General features: G+C 38.5%; 1 protein-coding gene across 4 annotated transcripts in view; it reads left to right on the forward strand.

Annotated features, from left to right (window-relative positions):
* PRPF40B (pre-mRNA processing factor 40 homolog B) overlaps positions 1 to 26,254 on the forward strand; it is a 296,834-nt gene that overhangs the window by 172,830 nt on the left and 97,750 nt on the right. For all 4 annotated transcript variants that reach the window (XM_053708036.1, XM_053708037.1, XM_053708038.1 and 1 more), the window contains 3 exons: positions 19,749 to 19,882; positions 24,064 to 24,178; positions 25,472 to 25,563. In XM_053708036.1, coding sequence (XP_053564011.1) covers positions 19,749 to 19,882; positions 24,064 to 24,178; positions 25,472 to 25,563 — 341 coding nt within the window. The remainder of the gene's footprint in view (positions 1 to 19,748; positions 19,883 to 24,063; positions 24,179 to 25,471; positions 25,564 to 26,254) is intronic.

Genomic DNA, 26,254 nt, shown 5'->3' on the forward strand with positions numbered 1-26,254 from the left:
GCTCAGTCAGTGGAATGGGGACTATACAGACTTGTCTCCGAAGATACAAGTAAATCAGAGGACCAGAGACTCACTCCGTTCGTGGCTGTCCCTGGACAACCTGTCACAAGGGATGACCTTCCGCAGACCAGAGTGGGTCATTGTCACGACCGACGCCAGTCTGATGGGCTGGGGCGCGGTCTGGGGATCCCTGAAAGCTCAGGGTCTTTGGTCTCGGGAAGAATCTCTTCTACCGATAAATATTCTGGAACTGAGAGCGATATTCAATGCTCTCAAGGCTTGGCCTCAGCTAGCGAGGGCCAAGTTCATACGGTTTCAATCAGACAACATGACGACTGTTGCGTACATCAACCATCAGGGGGGAACAAGGAGTTCCCTGGCGATGGAAGAAGTGACCAAAATCATTCAATGGGCGGAGACTCACTCCTGCCACCTGTCTGCAATCCACATCCCAGGAGTGGAAAATTGGGAAGCGGATTTTCTGAGTCGTCAGACATTGCATCCGGGGGAGTGGGAACTCCATCCGGAAATCTTTGCCCAAATCACTCAACTGTGGGGCATTCCAGACATGGATCTGATGGCCTCTCGTCAGAACTTCAAAGTTCCTTGCTACGGGTCCAGATCCAGGGATCCCAAGGCGACTCTAGTAGATGCACTAGTAGCACCTTGGACCTTCAAACTAGCTTATGTATTCCCGCCGTTTCCTCTCATCCCCAGGCTGGTAGCCAGGATCAATCAGGAGAGAGCGTCGGTGATCTTGATAGCTCCTGCGTGGCCACGCAGGACTTGGTATGCAGATCTGGTGAATATGTCATCGGCTCCACCATGGAAGCTACCTTTGAGACGAGACCTTCTTGTTCAAGGTCCGTTCGAACATCCGAATCTGGTCTCACTCCAGCTGACTGCTTGGAGGTTGAACGCTTGATCTTATCGAAGCGAGGGTTCTCAGATTCTGTTATTGATACTCTTGTTCAGGCCAGAAAGCCTGTAACTAGAAAAATTTACCACAAAATTTGGAAAAAATATATCTGTTGGTGTGAATCTAAAGGATTCCCTTGGGACAAGGTTAAGATTCCTAAGATTCTATCCTTCCTTCAAGAAGGATTGGAAAATGGATTATCTGCAAGTTCCTTGAAGGGACAGATTTCTGCCTTGTCTGTGTTACTTCACAAAAAGCTGGCAGCTGTGCCAGATGTTCAAGCCTTTGTTCAGGCTCTGGTTAGAATCAAGCCTGTTTACAAACCTTTGACTCCTCCTTGGAGTCTCAACTTAGTTCTTTCAGTTCTTCAGGGGGTTCCGTTTGAACCCTTACATTCCGTTGATATTAAGTTATTATCTTGGAAAGTTTTGTTTTTGGTTGCAATTTCTTCTGCTAGAAGAGTTTCAGAATTATCTGCTCTGCAGTGTTCTCCTCCTTATCTGGTGTTCCATGCAGATAAGGTGGTTTTACGTACTAAACCTGGTTTTCTTCCAAAAGTTGTTTCTAACAAAAACATTAACCAGGAGATTATCGTACCTTCTCTGTGTCCGAAACCAGTTTCGAAGAAGGAACGTTTGTTGCACAATTTGGATGTTGTTCGCGCTCTAAAATTCTATTTAGATGCTACAAAGGATTTTAGACAAACATCTTCCTTGTTTGTTGTTTATTCCGGTAAAAGGAGAGGTCAAAAAGCAACTTCTACCTCTCTCTCTTTTTGGATTAAAAGCATCATCAGATTGGCTTACGAGACTGCCGGACGGCAGCCTCCCGAAAGAATCACAGCTCATTCCACTAGGGCTGTGGCTTCCACATGGGCCTTCAAGAACGAGGCTTCTGTTGATCAGATATGTAGGGCAGCGACTTGGTCTTCACTGCACACTTTTACCAAATTTTACAAGTTTGATACTTTTGCTTCTTCTGAGGCTATTTTTGGGAGAAAGGTTTTGCAAGCCGTGGTGCCTTCCATCTAGGTGACCTGATTTGCTCCCTCCCATCATCCGTGTCCTAAAGCTTTGGTATTGGTTCCCACAAGTAAGGATGACGCCGTGGACCGGACACACCTATGTTGGAGAAAACAGAATTTATGTTTACCAGATAAATTACTTTCTCCAACGGTGTGTCCGGTCCACGGCCCGCCCTGGTTTTTTAATCAGGTCTGATAATTTATTTTCTTTAACTACAGTCACCACGGTATCATATGGTTTCTCCTATGCAAATATTCCTCCTTAACGTCGGTCGAATGACTGGGGTAGGCGGAGCCTAGGAGGGATCATGTGACCAGCTTTGCTGGGCTCTTTGCCATTTCCTGTTGGGGAAGAGAATATCCCACAAGTAAGGATGACGCCGTGGACCGGACACACCGTTGGAGAAAGTAATTTATCAGGTAAACATAAATTCTGTTTTTGGCTTAAAAGCATTATCCGTTTGGCTTATGAGACTGCCGGACGGCAGCCTCCTGGAAGAATCACAGCTCACTCCACTAGGGCTGTGGCTTCCACATGGGCCTTCAAGAACGAGGCTTCTGTTGACCAGATATGTAAGGCAGCGACTTGGTCTTCACTGCACACTTTTGCCAAATTTTACAAATTTGATACTTTTGCTTCTTCAGAGGCTATTTTTGGGAGAAAGGTTTTGCAAGCCGTGGTGCCTTCCATTTAGGTGACCTGATTTGCTCCCTCCCTTCATCCGTGTCCTAAAGCTTTGGTATTGGTTCCCACAAGTAAGGATGACGCCGTGGACCGGACACACCTATGTTGGAGAAAACAGAATTTATGCTTACCTGATAAATTACTTTCTCCAACGGTGTGTCCGGTCCACGGCCCGCCCTGGTTTTTTTAATCAGGTCTGATGAATTATTTTCTCTAACTACAGTCACCACGGTATCATATGGTTTCTCCTATGCATATTTCCTCCTGTACGTCGGTCGAATGACTGGGTTAGGCGGAGCCTAGGAGGGATCATATGACCAGCTTTGCTGGGCTCTTTGCCATTTCCTGTTGGGGAAGAGAATATCCCACAAGTAAGGATGACGCCGTGGACCGGACACACCGTTGGAGAAAGTAATTTATCAGGTAAGCATAAATTCTGTTATTCAAATGCATAACTATCTGGACAGTTGTCTGGTATTTTAAAGCCAGATATGGTTACATCCTTAGCCTGTAAAAGTGATCTTTTTTCCGGCCAGTTGTGTTTTTCTTGGGAGCAGAGTTCCAGGCTTGTTTAAATATACTTGTTCAGACTTCATGTGGCCCGGTTTCTGCCATGGCTTTTCTTTAGAGAAGTTCAGCTTCTGCAGTCCAGAATGCAATGTAGAAACCACAATATTTGGCCATAGTTTTAGCTCCTTTGAAGCAAACTCAGTACTAACTGAGGGTATTCTTGATAGCTTATGAGTTTTCCACATTATGAGGACAGACAAAAATAAAGTTCAAGTTACTCAGCACAAAATTAACAAACAGAAAGCCGTCAATACAAGCATGCAGTGAGACCAACATTTGAAAGGCTGTCATATTGGCTGGAGGATAAAGGCTAATCTGTGTGTTTTAGTCCGCGATTCTCTAAATCTCACTGGTATGGTGAGATTCTATAATATGTCTTGTCATTTTTACAAGGCTTCACATGGATGGTTTTAAAGGCGATTTTCACCTTGGGAACTGTGTATCCTAATAAAGGGGTTTGCTAATATGCATTTTATGTGAAGGAAAAACAATTCCTTTACAATAAAATAAGCTCCATGCCCTTAGACACAATTCTGCCTCTTGGCTAGGGATCCAGGCTAGCTCCTTTAAGGCATTGTTCTAATAAAAAAACACTAAGCAGTGCTTTATACTTTTTTTTTTTTTAAACTTAATTTGTGCAGTGTGCATTACTTCACAGCTCTACAAAAGTCCTGGGGTCTCTACATAAAGGCATATCTAGCATTATGTCATACATCTTCTAGAGTCACATGAGCTGGTTTACTATTCAGTGAAAGCTAGTGAGACATTAAAGGGACAGTGTATTCAAAATCAAACTTTAATGATTCAGATAAAGCATTTAATTTTAAACAACTTTCCAATTTACTTTTGTCATCACATTTGCTTTTTATTCTCTTTGTTGAAAGCTAAACCTGGGTAGGCTCATATGCTAATTACTAAGCCCTTGAAGGTCGCCCTTTAATCTCAGTGCACTTAGACAGTTTTTCAAAGTTAGACAGTGCTAGTTCATGTGTGTCGTATAGATAACATTGTGCTCACTCCTGTGGATTTACCTAGGAATCAGCACTGATTGGCTAAAATGCAAGTCTGTCAAAAGAACTGAAATAAAGGGGCAATCTGCAGATGCTTAGATACAAGGTGTAATTACAGAGGTAAAATGTATATTAATATAACCATGTTAGTTATAAAAAACTGGGGAATGGGTAATAAAGGGATTATCTATCTTTTTAAACAATAAAACATCTGGGGGTCTATTTAAGAAGCAGCAGATGCTGCCTCAGACCCTCTCCGCTTCAGTTCCAGCTGAAGCGGAAGTTAAGAAGCAGCGGTCCTAAGACTGCTGTTCCTTAACTCGTCCGCCACCTCTGAGGTGGCGGACAGCAATCTGCCCGATCGAATACGATTGGGCTGATTGACACCACTTGCTAGCGGCCGATTGGCCACGAATATGCAGGGGGTGGTATTGCACTAGCAGTTCACAAGAACTGATGGTGCAGTGTTAAATGCAGACAGCGTATGCTGTCGGCATTTATCGATTTGCGGCGGACAGGATCCACTATATTGGATAATGTCCGTTCGCACATTAATAAATGGACCCCCTGGAGTAGACTGTCCCTTTAATTCAGTTTTTGTCCTTGCTCTGAAGAGGCAGAATGCACCATAGTGAAAATTCTGTACAATAAGCCGATTCATTTGGATAATAACTTTACCCCCCATGTTTACCTGTTTGAAGTGTACATCTGTTAACTCTTTGCTTTTCTGACACCCTTACCCACAACCCTTTAACTGACACTGTGTACACCACAGTATTCCAGCATTTTATCTATCTTAAAGGGAAGCTGTTAAATTTCTACCTCCTTCTCCACAGTCACTAATCTCCCCCTTTTACTAAATACATATATATGTTTGTGTGTAAATGTGTATAGTGGTAAAATTAAAGGGACATTAAATAAAAAAATGTTTCTTTCATGATTCAGACAGAGCATGCCGTTTTAAACAGCTTTCTACTTTACTTATAGTATCCCATTTTCTTTGTTCTGTTGGTATCCTTTGTTGAAAAGCAGGGACGTAAGCTCAGGAGTGTGCATCTGTCTGGAGCACTATATGGCAGTGGTTTGCATGCATGTTTTTACATTTGCAAGAACACAAGATGCAGCACTTTTTCCTTCCATATAATGGTGCAGACACCTACCTAGATATCTCTTCAACAAACAATACCATGGAAACAAATCACATTTGATAATAGACGTAAATAGGAAACTATTTTAAAATCGTATGCTCTGTCTAAATCACAAAGAACATTTTTGGGTTTCATATCCCTTTAAATGCAGCAGTAGGCTATAACATTTTTATATCAGATTTAATAAATGTAAATTTAAGATGTTGGTGCCCTCTTGTGGTCTTGCCCTTTATTGTAACTTAATGTTTTTTTAAGAATTTTAATTATGGGTGTGCTACCAAATAGTGGTCTCTGTGCTTTGTCTAGTTACATTTTGATTTGCCAGTGTGCTCACTCGACCACAGACTCCAGCACTGTGTGGTCAAACTTCAACATTTAAAGCCTTTACCCGATCCAGAAAGCCCTACTTACTTTTTTGCATCTATTAAGCATCAAGGCAGTTTATCTTTAAGGAGCAGAAAAGGCGAGGAAAATGGAGTCTAAGCAGAATGATTTTTCATCCTCTAATACAATGATAAGGAATGCCAATTATGGCATCAGAATGCAGTTTTCAGGTTAAGAGGTTTGACAACATGTTTTCCATCCACAGAAGTGTGTGAAGAAGACACCTTCATCGTACAGCGTTACTGTCCATTGGCCTACTTACCTCCTATTTACTCTCATCCTATTTTGTATTTTGAAAAAAACACCTAGACATGGTATAGTTTATGGCAATGCTGCCATACTGGCCAGGAGGTTCCTAGTTCCTACTTAGGATCACATTGGCTGAGGACTGTCCTTGGGTTCCTCCTCTGTGCCAGATCTATTGATGCATAGCCTACTCTTCACCTAGGGCTAGATTACGAATGGCTAACTGCATCGCGGTTCTATGCATACTTTGGAAGCAGCGTGCGTATTGCATGTTGAAAGTAAACGTGTTCACTCGAGCGTAATTTAATTTAACGTGCAGCAGGATATCACAACTTCAGGGCTCTGGTTAACTGTTACGCTTACGCTTGACTAAAATGTTGCAAAAAACACATCAAAATGATATTAAAAAGTACAGTTACAATCATAAAAACAAGAAAACATGTAAAACCATATTTATGCAATTTTCATATTTAACCCCTTTATTTATTCAATTTTCTTACCATTAGGGACCAGGGCTATTTTTAGTTTTCTACGGTGTTTGTGTTTAGCTGTAATTTTCCTCTTACTCATTTACTGTACCCACAGATATTATATACCGTTTTTCACGCCATTAAATGGACTTTCTAAAGATATCATTATTTTCATCATATTTTATAACTTACTATAAAAAAATGATAAAATATGATGAAAACATTGAAAAAAACACTCTTTTTCTAACTTTGACCCTCAAAATCTGTTACACATCTTCAACCACCAAAAAAACACCCATGCTAAATAGTTTCTAAATTTTGTCCTGAGTTTAGAAATACCCAATGTTTACATGTTCTTTGCATTTTTTGCAAGTAATAGGGCAATAAGTACAAATAGCACTTTGCTATTTCCAAACCATTTTTTTTTTTCAAAATTAGCGATAGTTACACTGTAAAACTGTCAGGAATCCCTGAATAACCCTTAACATGTTTTTTTTTTTTTTTTAGTAGATATCCCAAAGTATTGATCTAGGTCCATTTTGGTATATTTCATGCCACCATTTCACTGCCAAATGCGATCAAATAAAAAAAAAAAGTTAATTTTTTCACAAACTTTAGGTTTCTCACTGAAATTATTTACAGTTTGTGCAATTATGGCACAAATGGTTGTAAATGCTTCTCTGGGATCCCCTTTGTTCAGAAATAGCAGGCATATATGGGTTTGGCGTTGCATTTTGGTAATTAGAAGGCTGCTAAATGCTGCTGCACACCTCACTTGTATTATGCCCAGCAGTGAAGGGGTTAATTAGGTAGCCTGTAGGGTTGATTTTAGCTTTAGTGTAGAGATCAGCCTCCCACCTGACACGTCCCACCCGCTAATCCCTCCTTGACCCCTTTCAAACAGCTCTCTTCCCTCCCCTACCTCACAATTGTCACCCCCATCTTAAGTGTCAGGGAATAGATAAGTGACATTATGTAATATATATATATATTTACATACATACATATATGATGTAGAGAAATAATTAATTTGTATGTGAAAATCTGGCTAATGTAAGTTGCATTAAATTCTGAAATCAAAATTTAACCCAAACCAGTTGCCGGTTGAATACACATAGGTTATCTGAAAAACACAATCACAGAGTAGACTTTTGATCACTGCCTGGAAATGTGTAATAAGATTTCCTATTAGATCCCCTGAACCCTTGTAGTCAGAGAGACCGGAAGTCTGCAGTTTGAGATACATTTCCAGGATGGCCAGGAAATGTAAATGTCTATCATCTAAGTGTTAATTATTCCATACTGAGCTAAATATACAAAACCCTAGACTCCTTGTCTGAGTTAAAGGGACAGTCTACCATAGAATTGTTATTGTTTTTAAAGATAGATAATCCCTTTATTACCCATTCCCCAGTTTTGCGTAACCAGCACTGTTATATTAATATACTTTTTACCTCTGTGATTACCTTGTATCTAGGAACCTTCTTCCAGCCCCCTGATCACATGACTGTGACTGTTTATTATCTATTGACTTAAATTTATCATTGTTTTGTGCTAAACATTAAATAACCCCCTGTGCCTGAACACAGTGTTATCTATATGGCCCACGTGTACTTTCTGTCTCTTTGTGGTGAAAAGAGATTTAAAAAGCATGTGATAAGGGGCAGCTCTCAAAGGCTTAGAAATTAGCATATGAGCTTACATATGTTTAGTTTAAACTAAGAATACCAAGAGAAAAATGATAAAAGTAAATTGGAAAGTTGATTAAAATTAAAAGTCCTATCTGAATAATGAAAGTTTCATTTATACTAGACTGTCCCTTTAAACGTATCTAAGAAAGTCTTTTAAAACCTGTGTATTTTGAAAGCATAAGAATTAAAATTTGAAGTTTAACTTATATCCATAATTGGCAGATATATACAAAATATACTCAAGATTTGGTGAATGTACCAATATGTATATGGATCTGGGAGATGTGTCTAGTGCCTATTATACCTTTAATATGAAGGGAAATTAATATATAACTATATATTTAAAATGTATAACATCTTCTTTGTTTTTCAGACATCTAATATACAAATAAGGTTCCAAATATGACTAGTAGATACTGGTATATAAATGCCTATGTAATGTGTGCCATGAATTGTATCATATAGTTTTATGCACTCAATATTAAGGGGATATCCACAGATAGCAATGTATTCCTAATAGATGGAGTAAAATCAAATATATATATATACAGTATATCTATAATTATATTAATTACTACAGAATTACATCAGACTGCTACTCACAGGGTATGTATATGATATAAGATAACTGGAAAAGGTGGCGATATTATATCAGAATATGAACTAAAATATTAATTAATATCATACTGAAAGTATTAAAGTGAATGTAAATTTTGATGCTAAAGTGCCCGGTTTTTAAAACTTTGATTAAAAACAGGGGCACTTTAATTCATCAAAATTTTCATTTCACTCCTGTTGTGAAAAAAAAAACCGTACCTTTTAATCTTCACAGCAGCTCCAGCTTCCTCCACCCATTTCAAAGCCTCTTCCTGGGTCTAAAATGAGGCATCCGTCTTCCTCCAATCACAGCAGTGAATCAGACACTGATTCCCCCGGGGTGGAAGCTGTGATTGGAGGATGACCTATCAATCATTTCTGACATCAGAAATGGCTTGTGAGACCGGAGGAAGGCTGGAGCTGCTGTGAAGTTTAAAAGGTAAGTTTTTTGTCACAAAAGGAGTGAAATGTAAATTTTGATGAATTAAAGTGCCCCTGTTTTTAATCAAAGTTTTAAAAACCGGGCACTTTAGCATCAAAATTTACATTCACTTTAAATTATGAATTCAAATCCTTTTATGTCCCCTTTTGGGTACATCTATTAAGACATTATCAGTGGAAAGTATATACAGTATCTCACAAAAGTGAGTACGCCCCTCACATTTTTGTAAATATTTTATTATATATTTTCATTTGACAACACTGAAGAAATGACACTTTGCTACAATGTAAAGTAGTGAGTGTATAACAGTGTACATTTGCTGTCCCCTCCAAATAACTCAAAACACAGCCATTAATGTCTAAACAGTTGGCAACAAAAGTGAGTACACCCCTAAGTGGAAATGTCGAAATTGGGCCCAAAGTGTCAATATTTTGTGTGGCCACCATTATTTTCCAGCATTGCCTTAACCCTCTTGAGCATGGAGTTCACCAGAGCTTCACAGATTGCCACTGGAGTCCTCTTCCACTCCTCCATGACGACATCACAGATCCGGTGGATGTTAGAGACCTTGCGCTCCCCCACCTTCCATTTAAGGATGCTCAATAGGGTTTAGGTCTGGAGACATGCTTGGCCAGTCCATCACCTTTACCCTCAGCTTCTTTAACAAGGCAGTAGTTATCTTGGAGGTGTGTTTGGGGTCGTTATCATGTTGGAATACTGCCCTGCGGCCCAGTCTCTGAAGGGAGGGGATCATGCTCTGCTTCAGTATGTCACAGTACATGTTGGCATTCATGGTTCCCTCAATGAACTGTAGCTCCCCAGTGCCGGTAGCACTCATGCAGGCCCAGACCATGACACTCCCACCACCATGTTTGACTGTGGGCAAGACACACTTGTCTTTGTACTCCTCACCTGGTTGCTGCCACACATGCTTGACACCATCTGAACCAAATAAGTTTATCTTGGTCTCATCGGTCCACAGGACATGGTTCCAGTAATCCATGTCCTTAGTCTGCTTGTCTTTAGAAAACTGTTTGCAGGCTTTCTTGTGCATCATCTTTAGAAGAATGCAGACCAATTTGATGCAGTGTGCGTTTTATGGTCTGAGCACTGACAGTCTGACGCCCCACCCCTTAAACCTCTGCAGAAATGCTGACAGCACTCATATGTCTATTTCCCAAAGACAACATCTGGATATGACACTGAGCACGGGCACTCAACTTCTTTGGTCGACCATGGCGATGCCTCTTCTAAGTGGAACATGTCCTGTGAAACCGCTGTATGGTCTTGCCCACCATGCTGCAGCTCAGTTTCAGGGTCTTGACAATCTTCTTATAGCCTAGGCTATCTTTAAGTAGAGCAACAATTCTTTTTTTCAGATCCTCAGAGTGTTCTTTGCCATGGGGTGCGATGTTGGACTTCCAGTGACCAGTATGAGAGAGTGTGAGAGCGATAACACCAAATTTAACACACCTGCTCCCCATTCACACCTGAGACCTTGTAACACTAATGAGTCACATGAAACCAGGGAGGGAAAATGGCTAATTGGGCCTAATTTGGACATTTCCACTTAGGGGTGTACTCACTTTTGTTGCCAACGGTTTAGACATTAATGGCTGTGTTTTGAGTTATTTTGTGTATATATATGTGTATGTTGTATAGATTTAATGTTGTACACTGGTTTAGTGTTTAAATGTATACAAATACATACTAAATCAATATATTCATTCTTAGTCTTAAAGTGTACGTGCTCAGTTAAGACAGATAGTCACATGTATATTGACCAAATAGTTTATTGAGCTAGAAAATATAAGTGTATTAAGAATCACTTTAAAAATATATAAGAAAATATATATTTCTCTGTAGTATTTTGCAAACAAAGCTACATTTCAGTTGCCTGTTGCCCCCTCCGGTGTCCAATATGAGAATTGCGGCCAAAGGTATTTAATTGGGAAATTGAATAACCAGTGGATTAGCCAATGAAAGCTAAGGGCGTAATCAGAGATTTTTCCATTGGGTGTATAGAATTGAAGGTGGAGTCGGTCACAGACAAAAAGACTATGCAAAGAAGGGAAGAGACACAAAAACACACTTTGGTTTAAGGCCTGAATTGGAATAACTCTCTTTTGGAAAGGGAGAAATATCTCTGCGTTTGTGATACCCTGTTTGCAAAAATACCTTAATGTATGACTTTGGAAAACTCTGATTGAAAAAGCTGAATTCTCATATTGGTTACTGGTAATGTATTAGCGGTTGTTTTATCTTTTTAATGTTTTAAAGCAAAGATATCCTTTATTGCTGTAGTTTAATTGAAGCTGGTATTTAAAGAGGTACTTTATAGTTGCAACGCTAATATTAAATAGACCAGTGTATTTCATATATTAAATATTCTAGCGCTAAGTAAAATTATTGTTGAGAAAAGGGTCAGGCATTAATATTTATAAATTCGATTTAGTTACTGTGATATATATATATTTTTTTAAATTGCATTTATTATTGTGGTTAAATCTCTGGTTGGTTTTTTTTTAAGTATTATTAGACTATTTTGGGCCAAATTGTTTAATTATATTTTTCTGGAAGTTCTATTAGATTTATTGAGATTTGGTAAGATTTGTGTGGAAATATTTGGGTATATTGTTAACTAAGCATTGTTAAGTTAGTAGTCCATATTTTGGCATTGGACTGTGTTGCTGGTTAAATACAAATTGTTCTTGTAAAATTCATGTGGGATATTTGTTGAGTGATTCATTTTGAGTTTAGGTTAATTTATAAAAAATATTGTGTCCATACATGGGATAATAGACAATATCTACTGTATTGAATAGTAATTAATCAAAATATCTCTATAGCCTGCTTTATATTTTAATATGGTATTGATAGATATAACTGGTCTTAGGTGATATTCAGCTACTACATAAATATAATCAAGGTGTATATAAAGATTAACTGATCAGAATTTAGGAATATTTTATATTGAGATTAAATATTAATTTTTAATAATAATATTGTTGTCAAATTTATAGATATCTTAATAGTGATATTTTGGAGTACACTACAGAGATTTAACATTTTATTGGAATGTATTGACAAAATTCTACTATATTAATTGTAGATATCGCTGACAATAATTTATACTGAAAGCGGCTGGAAGCAATCACAATCGCTTCCACCGCTTGAAACCACTGAGGACCTGCTAGGCATGTTCTTGGTCATTAATGACCGGATTTTGTAGGACATGCCTGGCACGTCCTTGGTCGTTAAGGGGTCAATAAAGGTTTTAACTATGTATTTACTGTAAATATTTAATATTCCAATTTCTCTTGTTAAGTGTATCCAGTCCACGGATCATCCATTACTTATGGGATATTCTCCTTCCCAACAGGAAGTTGCAAGAGTCCACCCACAGCAGAGCTGCTATATAGCTCCTCCCCTAACTGCCATATCCAGTCATTCTCTTGCAAGCTCTCAACATAGCTGGAGGTAGTAAGAGGGAAGTGGTGTAAGATAGTTAGTTTTTTCTTCAATCAAAAGTTTATTGTTTTTAAATGGTACCGGAGTTGTACTATTTTATCTCAGGCAGCATTTAGAAGAAGAATCTGCCTGCGTGTTTCTATGATCTTAGCAGAAGTAACTAAGATCCACTGCTGTTCTCACATATGTCTGAAGAGTGAGGTAACTTCAGAGGGGGAATGGCGTGCAGGTTATCCTGCTATAAGGTATGTGCAGTTATAAGTTTTTCTAGGGATGGAATTTGCTAGAAAATGCTTCTGATACCGGATTAATGTAAGTTAAGCCTAAATACAGTGATTTAATAGCGACTAGTATCAGGCTTACTATGAGAGTTATATACTCTTGTAAATTTGCAATATAAAACGTTTGCTGGCATGTTTAATCGTTTTTATATATGCTTTGGTGATAAAACTTGATTGGGGCCTAGTTTTTTCCACATGGCTGGCTTAAATTTTGCTTAGAAACAGTTTCCTGGGGCTTTCCACTGTTGTAATATGAGTGGGAGGGGCCTATTTTAGCACTTTTTTGCGCAGTTAAAATTACAAAATGAATCATCCAGTTTCCCTCAGCAGTCCCATGAATACTATAGGACATCTCTAAAGGGCTAAAAAGGCTTCCAAAATCGTTTATAGGGAAGGTAAGACCACAGTACAGCTGTGGCAGTTTGTTGTGTCTGTTAAAAAACGTCTATGTCGTTTTTTTGATCCGTTTTTTACATTAAGGGGTTAATCATCCATTTGCAAGTGGGTGCAATGCTCTGTTAACTTATTACATATACTGTAAAAATTTCGTTTGATTTACTGCCTTTTTTCACTGTTTTTCAAATTTTGACAAAATTTGTTTCTCTTAAAGGCACAGTAACGTTTTTTATATTTGCTTGTTAACTTGATTTAAAGTGTTTTCCAAGCTTACTAGTCTCATTACTAGTCTGTACAAACATGTCTGACATAGAGGAAACTCCTTGTTCATTATGTTTAAAAGCCATGGTGGAACCCCATCTTAGAATGTGTACCAAATGTACTGATTTCATGTTAAGCAATAAAGATCATTTTTTGTCTTTAAAAAATTATCACCAGAGGATTCTGTCGAGGGGGAAGTTATGCCGACTAACTCTCCCCACGTGTCAGACCCTTTGACTCCCACTTCAGGGACTCACGCTCAAATGGCGCCAAGTACATCAAGGGTGCCCATAGCGTTTATTTTACCAGAGGATTCTGTCGAGGGGGAAGTTATGCCGACTAACTCTCCCCACGTGTCAGACTCTTCGACTCCCGCTTCAGGGACTCACGCTCAAATGGCGCCAAGTACATCAAGGGCGCCCATAGCGTTTATTTTACAAGACATGGCGAAAGTTATGAATAATATTCTGGCAGCGGTATTAGTCAGACTGCCTAAAATTAAAGGAAATCAAGATAGCTCTGGGGTTAGATACAGAGCATACAGATGCGTTAAGAACCATGTCTGATACTGCCTCACAATATACAGAAGCTGAGGGGAGCTTCAGTCTGTTGGTGATATTTTTGACTCAGGGAAGATGATTTAACCTGATTCCGATATTTCTACATTTAAAATTTATGCTTGAGATCCTCCACTGGTTGCTCAGGGAGGTTTTAGCTGCTCTGAATGACTGTGTTACAATCACAGTGCCAGAGAAATTGTGTAGACTGAATAAATACTATGCAGTGCCGGTGTGTACTGATGTTTTTCCAATACCTAAAGAGATTTACAGAAATTATTAATAAGGAATGGGATAGACCAGGTGTGCCGTTCTCTTCCCCTCCTATTTTTAGAAAAATGTTTCTAACAGATGCCACCACACGGGACTTATGGCAGACAGTCCCTAAGGTGGAGAAAAGAGTTTCTACTCTAGCTAAGCGTACCACTATCCCTGTCGAGGACAGTTGTGCTTTTTTAGATCCAATGGATAAAAAATTAGAGGGTTACCTTAGGAAAATGTTTATTCAACAAGGTTTATCCTGCAGCCCCTTGCATGCATTGCTCCTGTCACTGCTGCTGCGGCGTTCTAGTTTGAGTCTCTGGATGAGGCTTTACAGGTAGCGACTCCATTGGATGAATATACTTGACAAGCTTAGTGCACTTAAGCTAGCCAATTCCTTTGTTTCTGATGCCTTTGTTCATTTGACTAAACTAACGGCTAAGAATTCTGTTTTTACTATACTGGAGCGCAGAGCGCTATGGCTTATATCATGGTCAGCTGTCGTGACTTTAATAAATAAGCTACTTAACTTCCCTTCAAGGGGCAGACCCTATTCGGGCCTGGTTTGAAGGAGATTATTGCTAATATCACTGGAGGAAAAGGTCATGCCCTTCCTCAGGACAGGTCCAAATAAAGGACCAAAAAGTCTAATTTTCGTGCCTTTCGAAACTTCAAGGCAGGTGTGGCATCAACTTCCTCTAAGGCAAATCAGAGGGAACTTTTGCTCAATCCATGACGGTCTGGAGACAACCGGACCTGGAACAAAGATAAGCAGGCCAAGGAGCCTGCTGCTGCCTCTAAGACAGCATGAAGGAACGGTCCCCTATCCGGTAGCGGATCCTGTAGGGGGCAGACTTTCATTCTTCGCCCAGGCGTGGGCAAGAGATGCCCAGGATCCCTGGGCATTGGAAATTATATCCCAGAGATATCTTCTGGATTTCAAAGCTTCCCCTCTAAAAAAAGGGGAGATTTCACCTTTCACAATTATCTGCAAACCAGATAAAGAAAGAGGCATTCTTACATTGTGTACGAGACCCATCCAGTTCCAAGAGAGGAACAGGGACAGAATTTTTCTCAAATCTGTTTGTGGTTCCCAAGGAGAGGGAACCTTCAGACCTATTTTGGATCTAAAGATCTTAAACAAATTCCTCAGAATTCCATCATTTAAGATGGAAACTATTCGTACCATCTTAACTATGATCCAGGAGAGTCAATAGAGGACTACAATGGATTTGAAGGATGCTTATCCTCACATTACGATGCATAAGGATCACCATCGTTTTTTCAGATTTGCCTTTCTAGTCAGGCATTAACAGTTTGTAGCTTTTTCCTTTGGGTTAACTACAGCCCCAAGAATCTTTATGGAGGTTCTGGGGTCGCTTTGGCAGTCCTTCGGCCGCGGGGCATAGAAGTGGTCCCTTATTTAGGCGTCGAACATCCAAATTGCCAAGTCTCATACGGACATAGTACTGGCATTTCTGAGATCGCATGGGTGGAAAGTGAACAAGGAAAGAGTTCTCTATCCCCAATCTCAAGGGTTTCCTTCCTAGGGACTCTGATAGATTCTGTAGAAATGAAAAATTTACCTGACGGAGTCCAGGTTGTCAAAGTTTCTAAATTACTGCCATGTTCTTCATTCCATCCGCGCCCTTCGGTGGCTCGGTACATGAATATAATCGGCTTAATGGTAGCGGCAAAGGACATAGTACCGTTTGCACGCCTACATTTCAGACTGCTGCAACTATGCATGCTCAGTCAATGGAACGGGGATTACACAGATTTGTCCCCCTCTTAAATCTGGACCTAGAGGCCAAAGACTCTCTTCTCTGGTGGCTGTCTCGGGTCCATCTGTCCAAGGGTATGACCTTCCGCAGGTCAGATGGGACAGTTGTTACAACAAATGCCAGCCTTTTAGGTTGCGATACAGTCTGGAACTCCCTGAAGACTCAGGGATAGTGGACTCAGGAGGAGATCCTCCTTCTAATAAATATTCTGGAACTGGGAACGATATTCCATGCTCTTCAGGCTTGGCCTCAGTTAGCAACTCTGAGGTACATCAGATTTCAGTCGGACAATATCACGACTGTGGCTTACATCAACCATCAAGGGGGAACAGAAGTTCCCTAGCGATGTTAGAAGTCTTAACATAATTCACTGGACAGAGACTCTCTCTTGTCTATCAGCTATCCATTTCCCAGGTGTTGAGAACTGGGAGGCGGATTTTCTAAGTCGTCAGACTTTTTCATCCGGGGAAGGGGGAGTTCCCTCCGGTGGTCTTTGTACAAGATCAAGTAGGAGAAACCTTTGGTGTGTTTGACAGCGCCTGCGTGGCCACGCAGGACCTGGTATGCAGTTCTGGTGGACATATCATCCTTTCCATCATGGTCTCTGCTTATGAGACAAGACCCTCTACCTCAGGGTCCTTTCAACCATCTAAATTAAACTTCTCTGAGATGGACTGCCTGGAGACTGAACGCTTGATGTTATCAATGCATGGCTTCTCCGAGTCAGTCATTGATACCTTAATACAGGCATGAAAGCCTGTCACTAGGAAAATTTAACATAGTTATGGCATAAATATCTTATTGGTATGAATCCAAGGGTTACTCATGGAGTAAAGTCAGGATTCCCAGGATATTATCTTTCTCCAAGATGATTTTGAGAAAAGGGTTGTCAGCTAGTTCCTTAAAAGGACAGATTCTACTCTGTCTATTCTTTTGCACAAGCGTCTGGCAGATACTCCAGACGTTCAGGCATTTTGTCAGGCTTTGGTTAGAACCAAGCCTGTGTTTAAACCTGTTGCTCCGCCATGGAGCTTAAACCTGATTATTAAGAACCTTCAAGGAGTTCCGTTTGAACCTCTTCATTCCATAGATATCAAACTTTTTATCTTGGAGAGTTCCTTTTTGGAAGCTATTTCCTTGGCTCGTAGAGTCTCCGAGTTATCGGCTTTACAATGTGATTCTCCTTATCTGGTCCTCCGTACGGATAAGGTAGTCCTGCGTATCAAACCTGGGTTTTTTACCTAAGGTGGTATCTAACAAGAATATCACTCAAGAGAGTGTTGTTCCATTCTTGTATCCTAATCCTTCTTCAAAGAAGGAACGTCTATTACACAATTTGGACATGGTTCGTGCTTTAAAGTTTTACTTACAAGCTACTTCAGATTTTCATCAAACATTTACTTTGTTGTCTACTCTGGACAGAGGAGAGGTCAAAAGACTTCAGCAACCTCTCTTTCTTTTTGGTTAAAAAGCATAATTCGTTTAGCTTATGAGACTGCTGGACAGCAGCCTCCTGAAGGGTTTACAGCTCATTCTACTAGAGCTGTGGCTTTCACTTGGGCCTTTTTAAAATGAGGTTTCTGTTAAACAGAATTACAAGACGGCGTCTTGGTCTGCGCTTCATAGTTTGCTTCTTCGGAGGCTATTTTTGGGAGAAAGGGTTTTTTTCAGGCAGTGGTACCTTCCGTTTAAGTACCTGCCTTGTCCCTCCCTTCATCCATGTACTTTAGCTTTGGTATTGGTATCCCATAAGTAATGGATGATCCGTGGACTGGATACACTTAACAATAGAAAACATAATTTATGCTTACCTGATAAATTTATTTCTCTTGTAGTGTATCCAGTCCATGGCCCGCCCTGTCATTTTAAGGCAGGTAATTTTTTCATTTAAACTACAGTCACCACTGCACCCTATGGTTTTTCCTTTCTCTGCATGTTTTCGGTCGAATGACTGGATATGGCAGTTAGGGGAGGAGCTATATAGCAGCTCTGCTGTGGGTGGACTCTTGCAACTTCCTGTTGGGAAGGAGAATATCCCATAAGTAATGGATGATCCGTGGACTGGATACACTACAAGAGAAATAAATTTATCAGGTAAGCATAAATTATGTTTTTCACATAGGGGAATATGTTCTAGGTATTTTTAAATATATATATATATTGCTAAAAAAAATCATATATATATATAAATATGTAAATATGTATTCATGAATAAATAGAAAATATTCTGCTATGTGAACATTGGAATGTGAAATATTCATATTTCATGTCGGGTTAGCACACCTGAGAAAAAGGGATCGTGTATGTGCAACTTGGCTATGGGGGAATACATTAACGCTATCGTGATATTCTAACTTCTGTGCTAGTTGGGTTAGTGCGCAAGCGAAAACATTTTACTTTCCACTACAACACATACAAAAAGCCGAAGTTGAGCGGAGTTAACGTGGGAGAACAAACTACCACTCCATTCGTAATCTAGCCCCATAGTCAGGTCCTCCACCTCATTTTCTTGGTAGCTAAATGACTTGAGTGAGGTTTGAGTTTCTAATTGCATGGTAACGAATTAGAGTATGTAACTTTTTTTCATTATTATGGCCCTTTTTTTTGAAAGATGTGTGTGTATGTATTTTATATATATATATATATATATATATATATATATACACACACACATATATATATATATAAATAAATATATAAATATATATATAGCAAATTAATTTAAAAAAAATATATTCCAGTAGTGTTTTGCTCTCATATAAAGATATGGAAAAAAAACAGAAAAAAGAAATATGGTGAAAGACCTAGTTGTATCCAATATTAAAATATAGACAATATAAGTTATTTTTGTGTTCAAAATTCCAGATCATTTTTAACAATCTTTATGAAGCAAACAATTGGAGGGCGCACACTAGATATAAGCAACTACACCACCAGCTTCCAGTCCTTATAGGCAACAGGGTGCAGAGCCCAGATCGAAAAGATAGTTAGAGAAAGAAGCGCCTCATTGTGCAATAAGTCACTTCATCTTGCTAAAAGTAAAAAATACACACTCACACTCACAAGTTAAAGAGCACTAAATAGTGCTAACAGGGCATACTGGATCCTCAGAGCCGTCCGTTAGGCTCACCTAACATCTCAGGAAACAAACAAGAGCACAAAACCAGCTGACTGCAGGCGGACCACGATCCTTCACATCACCGGCCAACGGCTGGATCCAGGAACACACAGGAAGCAGATTGATGTTTAAAACCAATGCTGAGTTATTAAAAACATGTACAGTATATGTGTTTTTAATAGTCTACCTAAAAGCTCTGAGGATCCGGTATGCCCTGTTAGCACTATTTTAGTGCTCCTTAGCATGAGAGTTTGATTGTGTATTTTACACCTTAATCAAGTTGAAGTTACTTATTGAACCATGAGGCGCCTCTTTTCACTTGCAATCTTAAAGGTTTAATTTTGTTCTGTTACTATTACTTTGTTATGGGATGAATATAAATCGTATAAATTTGTATAGCAAAAAACTTAAAAAGTAATGGATTTTTTTTTAGATATGGACAAAGAAGATGCCCTGATTTGCTTTGAGGAGCACATCAGATGTCTGGAAAAAGATGAGGCTGTGGAAAAGGAAAAATCAAGAGTTCGAGAGAGACGTCAGCAACGGAAAAATAGGGAATCTTTTCAGGTATTAAAACATTTTGTAACCTTGTGTGCCTTTGAATTGTCATCTAAATTCTTGGTTTTAACTTTCTATTACCCAAATTAGTTACTGATATAAAAAAAATGTTAAATGCAAAGAATATGTAATGTGGCCTAACGGACATGTAAAATGTGATTTATTTATTGTGTGTTTATATATGTGTGTGTGGTTTTTTTTTTTAAAATAAGTTTGTCAATTTATAAGACAATATTATAGCAGACAATTTTTATAAAATACTTAGAGTTCAGAAAATATATTTTATTTAAAGGAATTAAATTAGGAAAAATAATGCTGAAACTATCTAATAAGATATCATTTTTATCATCATCTATTTCCTGTTTTACATAATTTTAAAAGCTTTAGAATAATTTGACAAATTACCACAAACATGCCTAATCTAGATATTCCTTTTTTAATGGATCTACTTAAACATAACACAAGATTATGGCACTGTTATTGAGTTACATAGTTTATTTTTTATTCTATTGAAGAACAGTATTTAATATTAGTCCCCACACTCTTACAAAGTAGCTGCAAACTATATATATATATATATATATATATATATATATATATATATATATTATATATATATATATATAAAATGTTTTATATATCTATATACCACAAAACACCAACACACCCAAGTTTAATTCTATAAGACAGTAAAAGACATAATGGTTGTGCATCCCCAACCATAAATAAAATATACAAAAGCTCTAGTAAAATAAATTAAATTCTAATTATGTTTTTAAAAAGCCGATTTATTAAATAGAAATTTAGAACAGTATTATATGCAAAAAAGAAGGTATTAGTTATTTGGTTCATAGAGTAGGTAAGTCTGTGATACCCACTATTGTTCAACAACAATCCCCTTTATTAATTATAATTATTTGTTAATAATCTCTTCATTTATAAACTGGCACTTCATGAAATACACCGACTAGTAGGACAATTTAAAACATAATCACTCTATTAGTCACATTGGCAAAGTGTCCCAAACGTACTTAAATGCTATTTTAATATGCTCCTTGTCAGATGAAGCAATGTTAGTACTGATACCAGTTTTGTGCTGCAGCAGACAGTGAAGTGTATTACTTATTATTGCAATTGAAACCAATGACCAGGTTGTTGTTCAATTTAAACCTTTTTACATCCATATTCTATCTATTCATATATAGTGCTGCTACCATCAAACCATCAAACCCTAGTGCTCTAACCCCCCCAGGTGATGTCCATTTCCTGCACCGCGATTAAACTTCAGCTCACTGAAGACCAAACGTCCGGCCCTATATTGGCTCTTTTCTTCCTGCTTTACTCTTCATTTCAGATTTCCTGAGAGATGTAGGCCTCTGTGTGTTTTTAGTCCCTACTGAGGCTGCGTTTGCAAGAAACAGTTGTTTTCTGAGGTAGTTTTTCTCCAGACAAATATGCCCTCACATTTGTTTAATCTCATTGCTTTAATACTGACCCAGTGGTCACTCCTGCGCTATTGGTGATCACAGTGAGTGTAAAAGAAAACAGAATTCTTGTATTTCACTTTAAATCCCATTTTCACTTTTCTGAGTAACTGCACCTTGAGAACCTGCCCCTCCTAGTTTATTGTCTTGTATTGGTTTTATCTTTCTAGGGTGGTTCTCTCCATTTCCTTTTCTCTTTCTCTGTTTGCCAGGCCGAATGGTTAAACTGGAGAGGGGAGCAAGTCTTTTTGAAGTTCCTGCCTAAACGTTCTGGAAATCTTCTGCTTCATATAATGTCACTCAAAAGTGAAGACAATGGGGGTAGTTATCAAGCCGTCAACCTCAAATACGCTGGAATTCCGCAGCGTATTTGTGGCGAGGCTGATTCGCCTTAGTTATCAAAGGCTCGAGACCGGCAAAAGTAGAATTTTGTGACGTAAACTTCGATCCGCCGGACTCAGTCCGACACAGATCGATTCTTACGTCACTCCAGATGTTCCGCACACAAGTGCGGCACAATCTCACTACTTTTGCTAGTTATCAAATGACTAGCAGGTACGCTCGGCACTTTTACGGCCCAGCGTACCTGGTTTTCAAACCGCCACCCCTGGAGGCGGCGGATCCCATAGGAATCAATGGGAGTCTGACCATAGCGAAAGTACAAGTTCGCTGCTGACAGACATCCCATTGATTTCTATGGGAGCTGTCTGCACCTAACACCCTAACATGTACCCCGAGTCTAAACACCCCTAATCTGCCCTCCTACACCGCCGCAACTAAATAAAGTTATTACCCCCTAAACCGCCGCTCCCGGAGCCCACCGCAACTATAATAAATGTATTAACCCCTAAACCGCCGCTCCCTGAACCCGCCGCAACCTATATTAAACTTATTAACCCCTAATCTGCCCCCCCCACACCGTCGCCACCTATAATAAATTTATTAACCCCTATCCTGCCCCCCACTACAATAAAATTATTAACCCCTAAACCTAAGTCTAACACTAACCCTAACGCCCCCTAACTTAAATATTAATTAAATAAATCTAAATCATATTTCTATTATTAACTAAATTAATCCTATTTAAAACTAAATACTTACCTTTAAAATAAACCCTAATATAGCTACAATATAAATAATAATTATATTGTAGCTATCTTAGGGTTTATTTTTTATTTTACAGGCAACTTTCAATTTATTTTAACTAGGTACAATAGCTATTAAATAGTTATTAACCATTTAATAGCTACCTAGCTAAAATAAACTGAAATTTACCTGTAAAATAAATCCTAACCTAAGTTATAATTACAGATTGAGCTCGCATTCTATTGGCTGTTCCGATCAGCCAATAGAATGCGAGCTCAATCTGATTGGCTGATTGGATCTTTTAGCTAGGTAGTTATTAAATAGTTAATAACTATTTAATAACTATTCTAACTAGCTAAAATAAATACAAAGTTACCTGTAAAATAAATATAAATCCTAAAATAGCTACAATATAATTATTATTTATATTGTAGCTATATTAGGGTTTATTTTACAGGTAAGTATTTAGTTTTAAATAGGAATAATTTATTAAAGTATAGTGTAGTGTTAGGTGTAATTATAACTTAGGTTAGGATTTATTTTACAGGTAAATTTCAGTTTATTTTAGCTAGGTAGCTATTAAATGGTTAATAACTATTTAATAGCTATTGTACCTAGTTAAAATAAATTGAAAGTTGCCTGTAAAATAAAAATAAATCCTAAGATAGCTACAATATAATTATTATATATTAGGGTTTATTTTAAAGGTAAGTATTTAGTTTTAAATAGGATTAATTTAGTTAATAATAGAAATATTATTTAGATTTATTTAATTAATATTTAAGTTAGGGGGGCGTTAGGGTTAGGGTTAGACTTAGGTTTAGGGGTTAATAATTTTATTACAGTGGCGGCGGTGTAGTGGGGGGCAGGATAGGGGTTAATAAATTTATTATAGGTGACGACGGTGTAGTGGGGGCAGGATAGGGGTTAATAAATTTATTATAGGTGACGACGGTGTAGGGGGAGCAGGATAGGGGTTAATAGGTTTAATATAGGTTGCGGTGGGTTCAGGGAGCGGCGGTTTTAGGGGTTAAACTATTTATTTAGTTGCGGCGAGGTGCGGGATCAGCAGGGTAGGGGTTAATAATTTTATTATAGAGGGCAACGTTATAGGGGGGGCAGGATAGGGGTTACTAGGTATACTGTAGGTGGCAGCGGTGTCCGGGAGCGGCGGTTTAGGGGTTAATACATTTATCAGAGTTGCGGCAGGGTCTAGGAGCGGCGGTTTAGGGGTTAGTAACTTTATTAAGTTGCGGGAGGCTCCGGGGGCGCCGGTATAGGGGGTAGAACAGTGTAGTTTAGTGTGAGTGCTTAGTGACAGGCTAGCAATAAAGCTGGGAAAAAGCCGAAGAGCAGCGAGATTGGATGAGTGATAACTCTCACAGTCCGCTGTTCATCGCCCCGCGGCTTTTTGACAGCTTTATTTGATAACTTAGGCGAACGTATTCAAGGTCCGCAGCGGTGAAGGTAGGCGAGCTTAGGCGGGCGTATTGGGCCGGCGAAGGCAGAAAAGTAGACGGCTTGATAACTACCCCCCAATGATTTAATAGCCCATAGGAAATAATATGTTGACATTCATGCGGGAATGATTTTAATTTTTTATTTTTTATTTTTTTTAAGGTTTTTCTAGATGAGTTACATGAGACAGGTCAATTACATTCTATGTCTACATGGATGGAGCTATACCCATCAGTCAGCTCAGACTATCGTTTTTGTAATATGTTGGGGCAGACAGGTAACAGTTTTTCAATTGTATATGTATGTAAGGTAAATACCATGAGTCTTTCATGTTTATTTTTTCTTTGTTTGCAAAATACAGCACTTCTTTCTAGTAACAGACTTTTTTATGTTTAAAGGGACACTGAACCCAAATTTTTTCTTTCGTGATTCAGATAAAGCATGCAATTTTAAACAACTTTCTAATTTACTCCTATTATCATTTTTTTTCTGTTCTCTTGCTTTCTTTATTTGAAAAAGAAGGCATCTAAGCTATTTTTTTGGTTCAGCACCATGGAAAGCACTTGTTTATTGGTAGGTGAATTTACCCACCAATCAGCAAGAACAACACAGTGTGTTCACCAATTATGGGCCGGCATCTAAACTTACATTCTTGCATTTCAAATAAAGATACCAAGAGAATGAAAATAATTTGATAATAGGAGTAAATTATAAAGTTGCTTAAAATTGTATGCTCTATCTAACGATAGAAAAAATTTGGGTTCAGTGTCTCTTTAAAGTTACCATCAATTTTTGCTTATCCTTTACATTTTCCTTTCTGTTGTGGATTGATCTGTTTAGTGGGTTAATCTTTTATATGAAACATGAACAATTAGTTATTAAAATAAAAAGTTGTGAACTTGCAAAAGACACAACAGTGTATCAGTAAATATTTGTAGGGTGGTTTCCAAACCCTCAATAGCATTAAGCCTCGGTTATCTCTTCTGCATCACATAATATGAATGGCTTAAAGGGACAGTAAAGTCAAAATTTAAATTTTATGATTCAGACAGAGCATAACATTTTAAACAAATTTCCATTATCTAAAATGGGCACAATCTTTTTATATTTACACTTTTTGAGGCACCAGCTCCTACTGAGCATGTGCAAGAATTCACAGTATATAAGTATCTGCATTTTGTGATTGGCCGATGGCTGTAACGTGATGCAGTAGGAAGGAAAATGTAACTAACTTTGAAATTTGACAAACAAATCTACTACTGTTTGAAAATCAAAGTAAGTTCTATTGTGTTCTCTTTTTTCTATAAACTTGTTAATTATTCAATAATACTGTATTTAATGATCCTTTAATACATTTTGCCACAAAGCTTTATGCTTCTGATTTCCTTAAAGGGTCATTATAGTCAAATTACATGCTCTAATCCATTAGATTATGTCATTTTAAGAGTATTGACCCTAGACTACTGTGTGTTTGACACTTCATTTCCATGTAAACATATTTTATTTCTTTGGTTCATGTCTGCTGGTCTGTTACACGTGTAAAGCTCCTTATTATTTGCTCCTACCTCAGGTTCCACTCCATTAGATCTGTTCAAATTCTATGTAGAAGATCTGAAGGCTCGATTCCATGATGAAAAGAAAATCATTAAAGATATTCTGAAGGTAATTCTGTAGCCAATCTAGAAACCTAGTGTGTCCTAATCCTTATTGGGTTACTGCAGGACATTTCCATCTTAATATGGGAAGAGTCCACAGCTGCATTCCTTACTTGTGGGAAATACTGAACCTGGCCACCAGGAGGAGGCAAAGACACCCCAGCCAAAGGCTCAAACCCCCCCCCCCCAACTTCCTCATAACCCCAGTCATTCTTTGCCTTTCATCACAGGAGGTTGGCAGAGAAGTGTTAGAAGATTTCGGAGTAGTCTCTTATGGAGGGTAGTACTCTTCGAGATGGGACTGGAGTTTTAAGTAGTCCTGTCAGCTTCTCAGTGAGAGCATGGATGAAAGAGTCCGGAGATGAAGGGAGAGTCTTTCTGCGAAACCATCCCGACTCATATTAACAGCTCCATAGGCAATCAGCGTTGACGAGTTTCCCTGCCTGCTTTCTTCACTCAAGTCCATGTCAGAAGCGATGGTACTATCTGTCACACTTGAAGGGCTGTGTTCCTGTTCCACGTCGTAGATTCTGGTAAGATAGTTTCATATTTTATACATGTGTGATAACGCAAGAAGACAGGGTCACAGTGTAACTCCTTTTATCTGTATAGAATCAAGGGTTAATATCTCCTTAGGGGGATTATTGAACAGGGGGGAATAATCTTATATGTTTATTTGATTTTATGCTGCTTTTATG

This window comes from Bombina bombina, chromosome 3 (assembly GCF_027579735.1).
Source record: "Bombina bombina isolate aBomBom1 chromosome 3, aBomBom1.pri, whole genome shotgun sequence".
Classification (NCBI taxonomy): domain Eukaryota; kingdom Metazoa; phylum Chordata; class Amphibia; order Anura; family Bombinatoridae; genus Bombina; species Bombina bombina.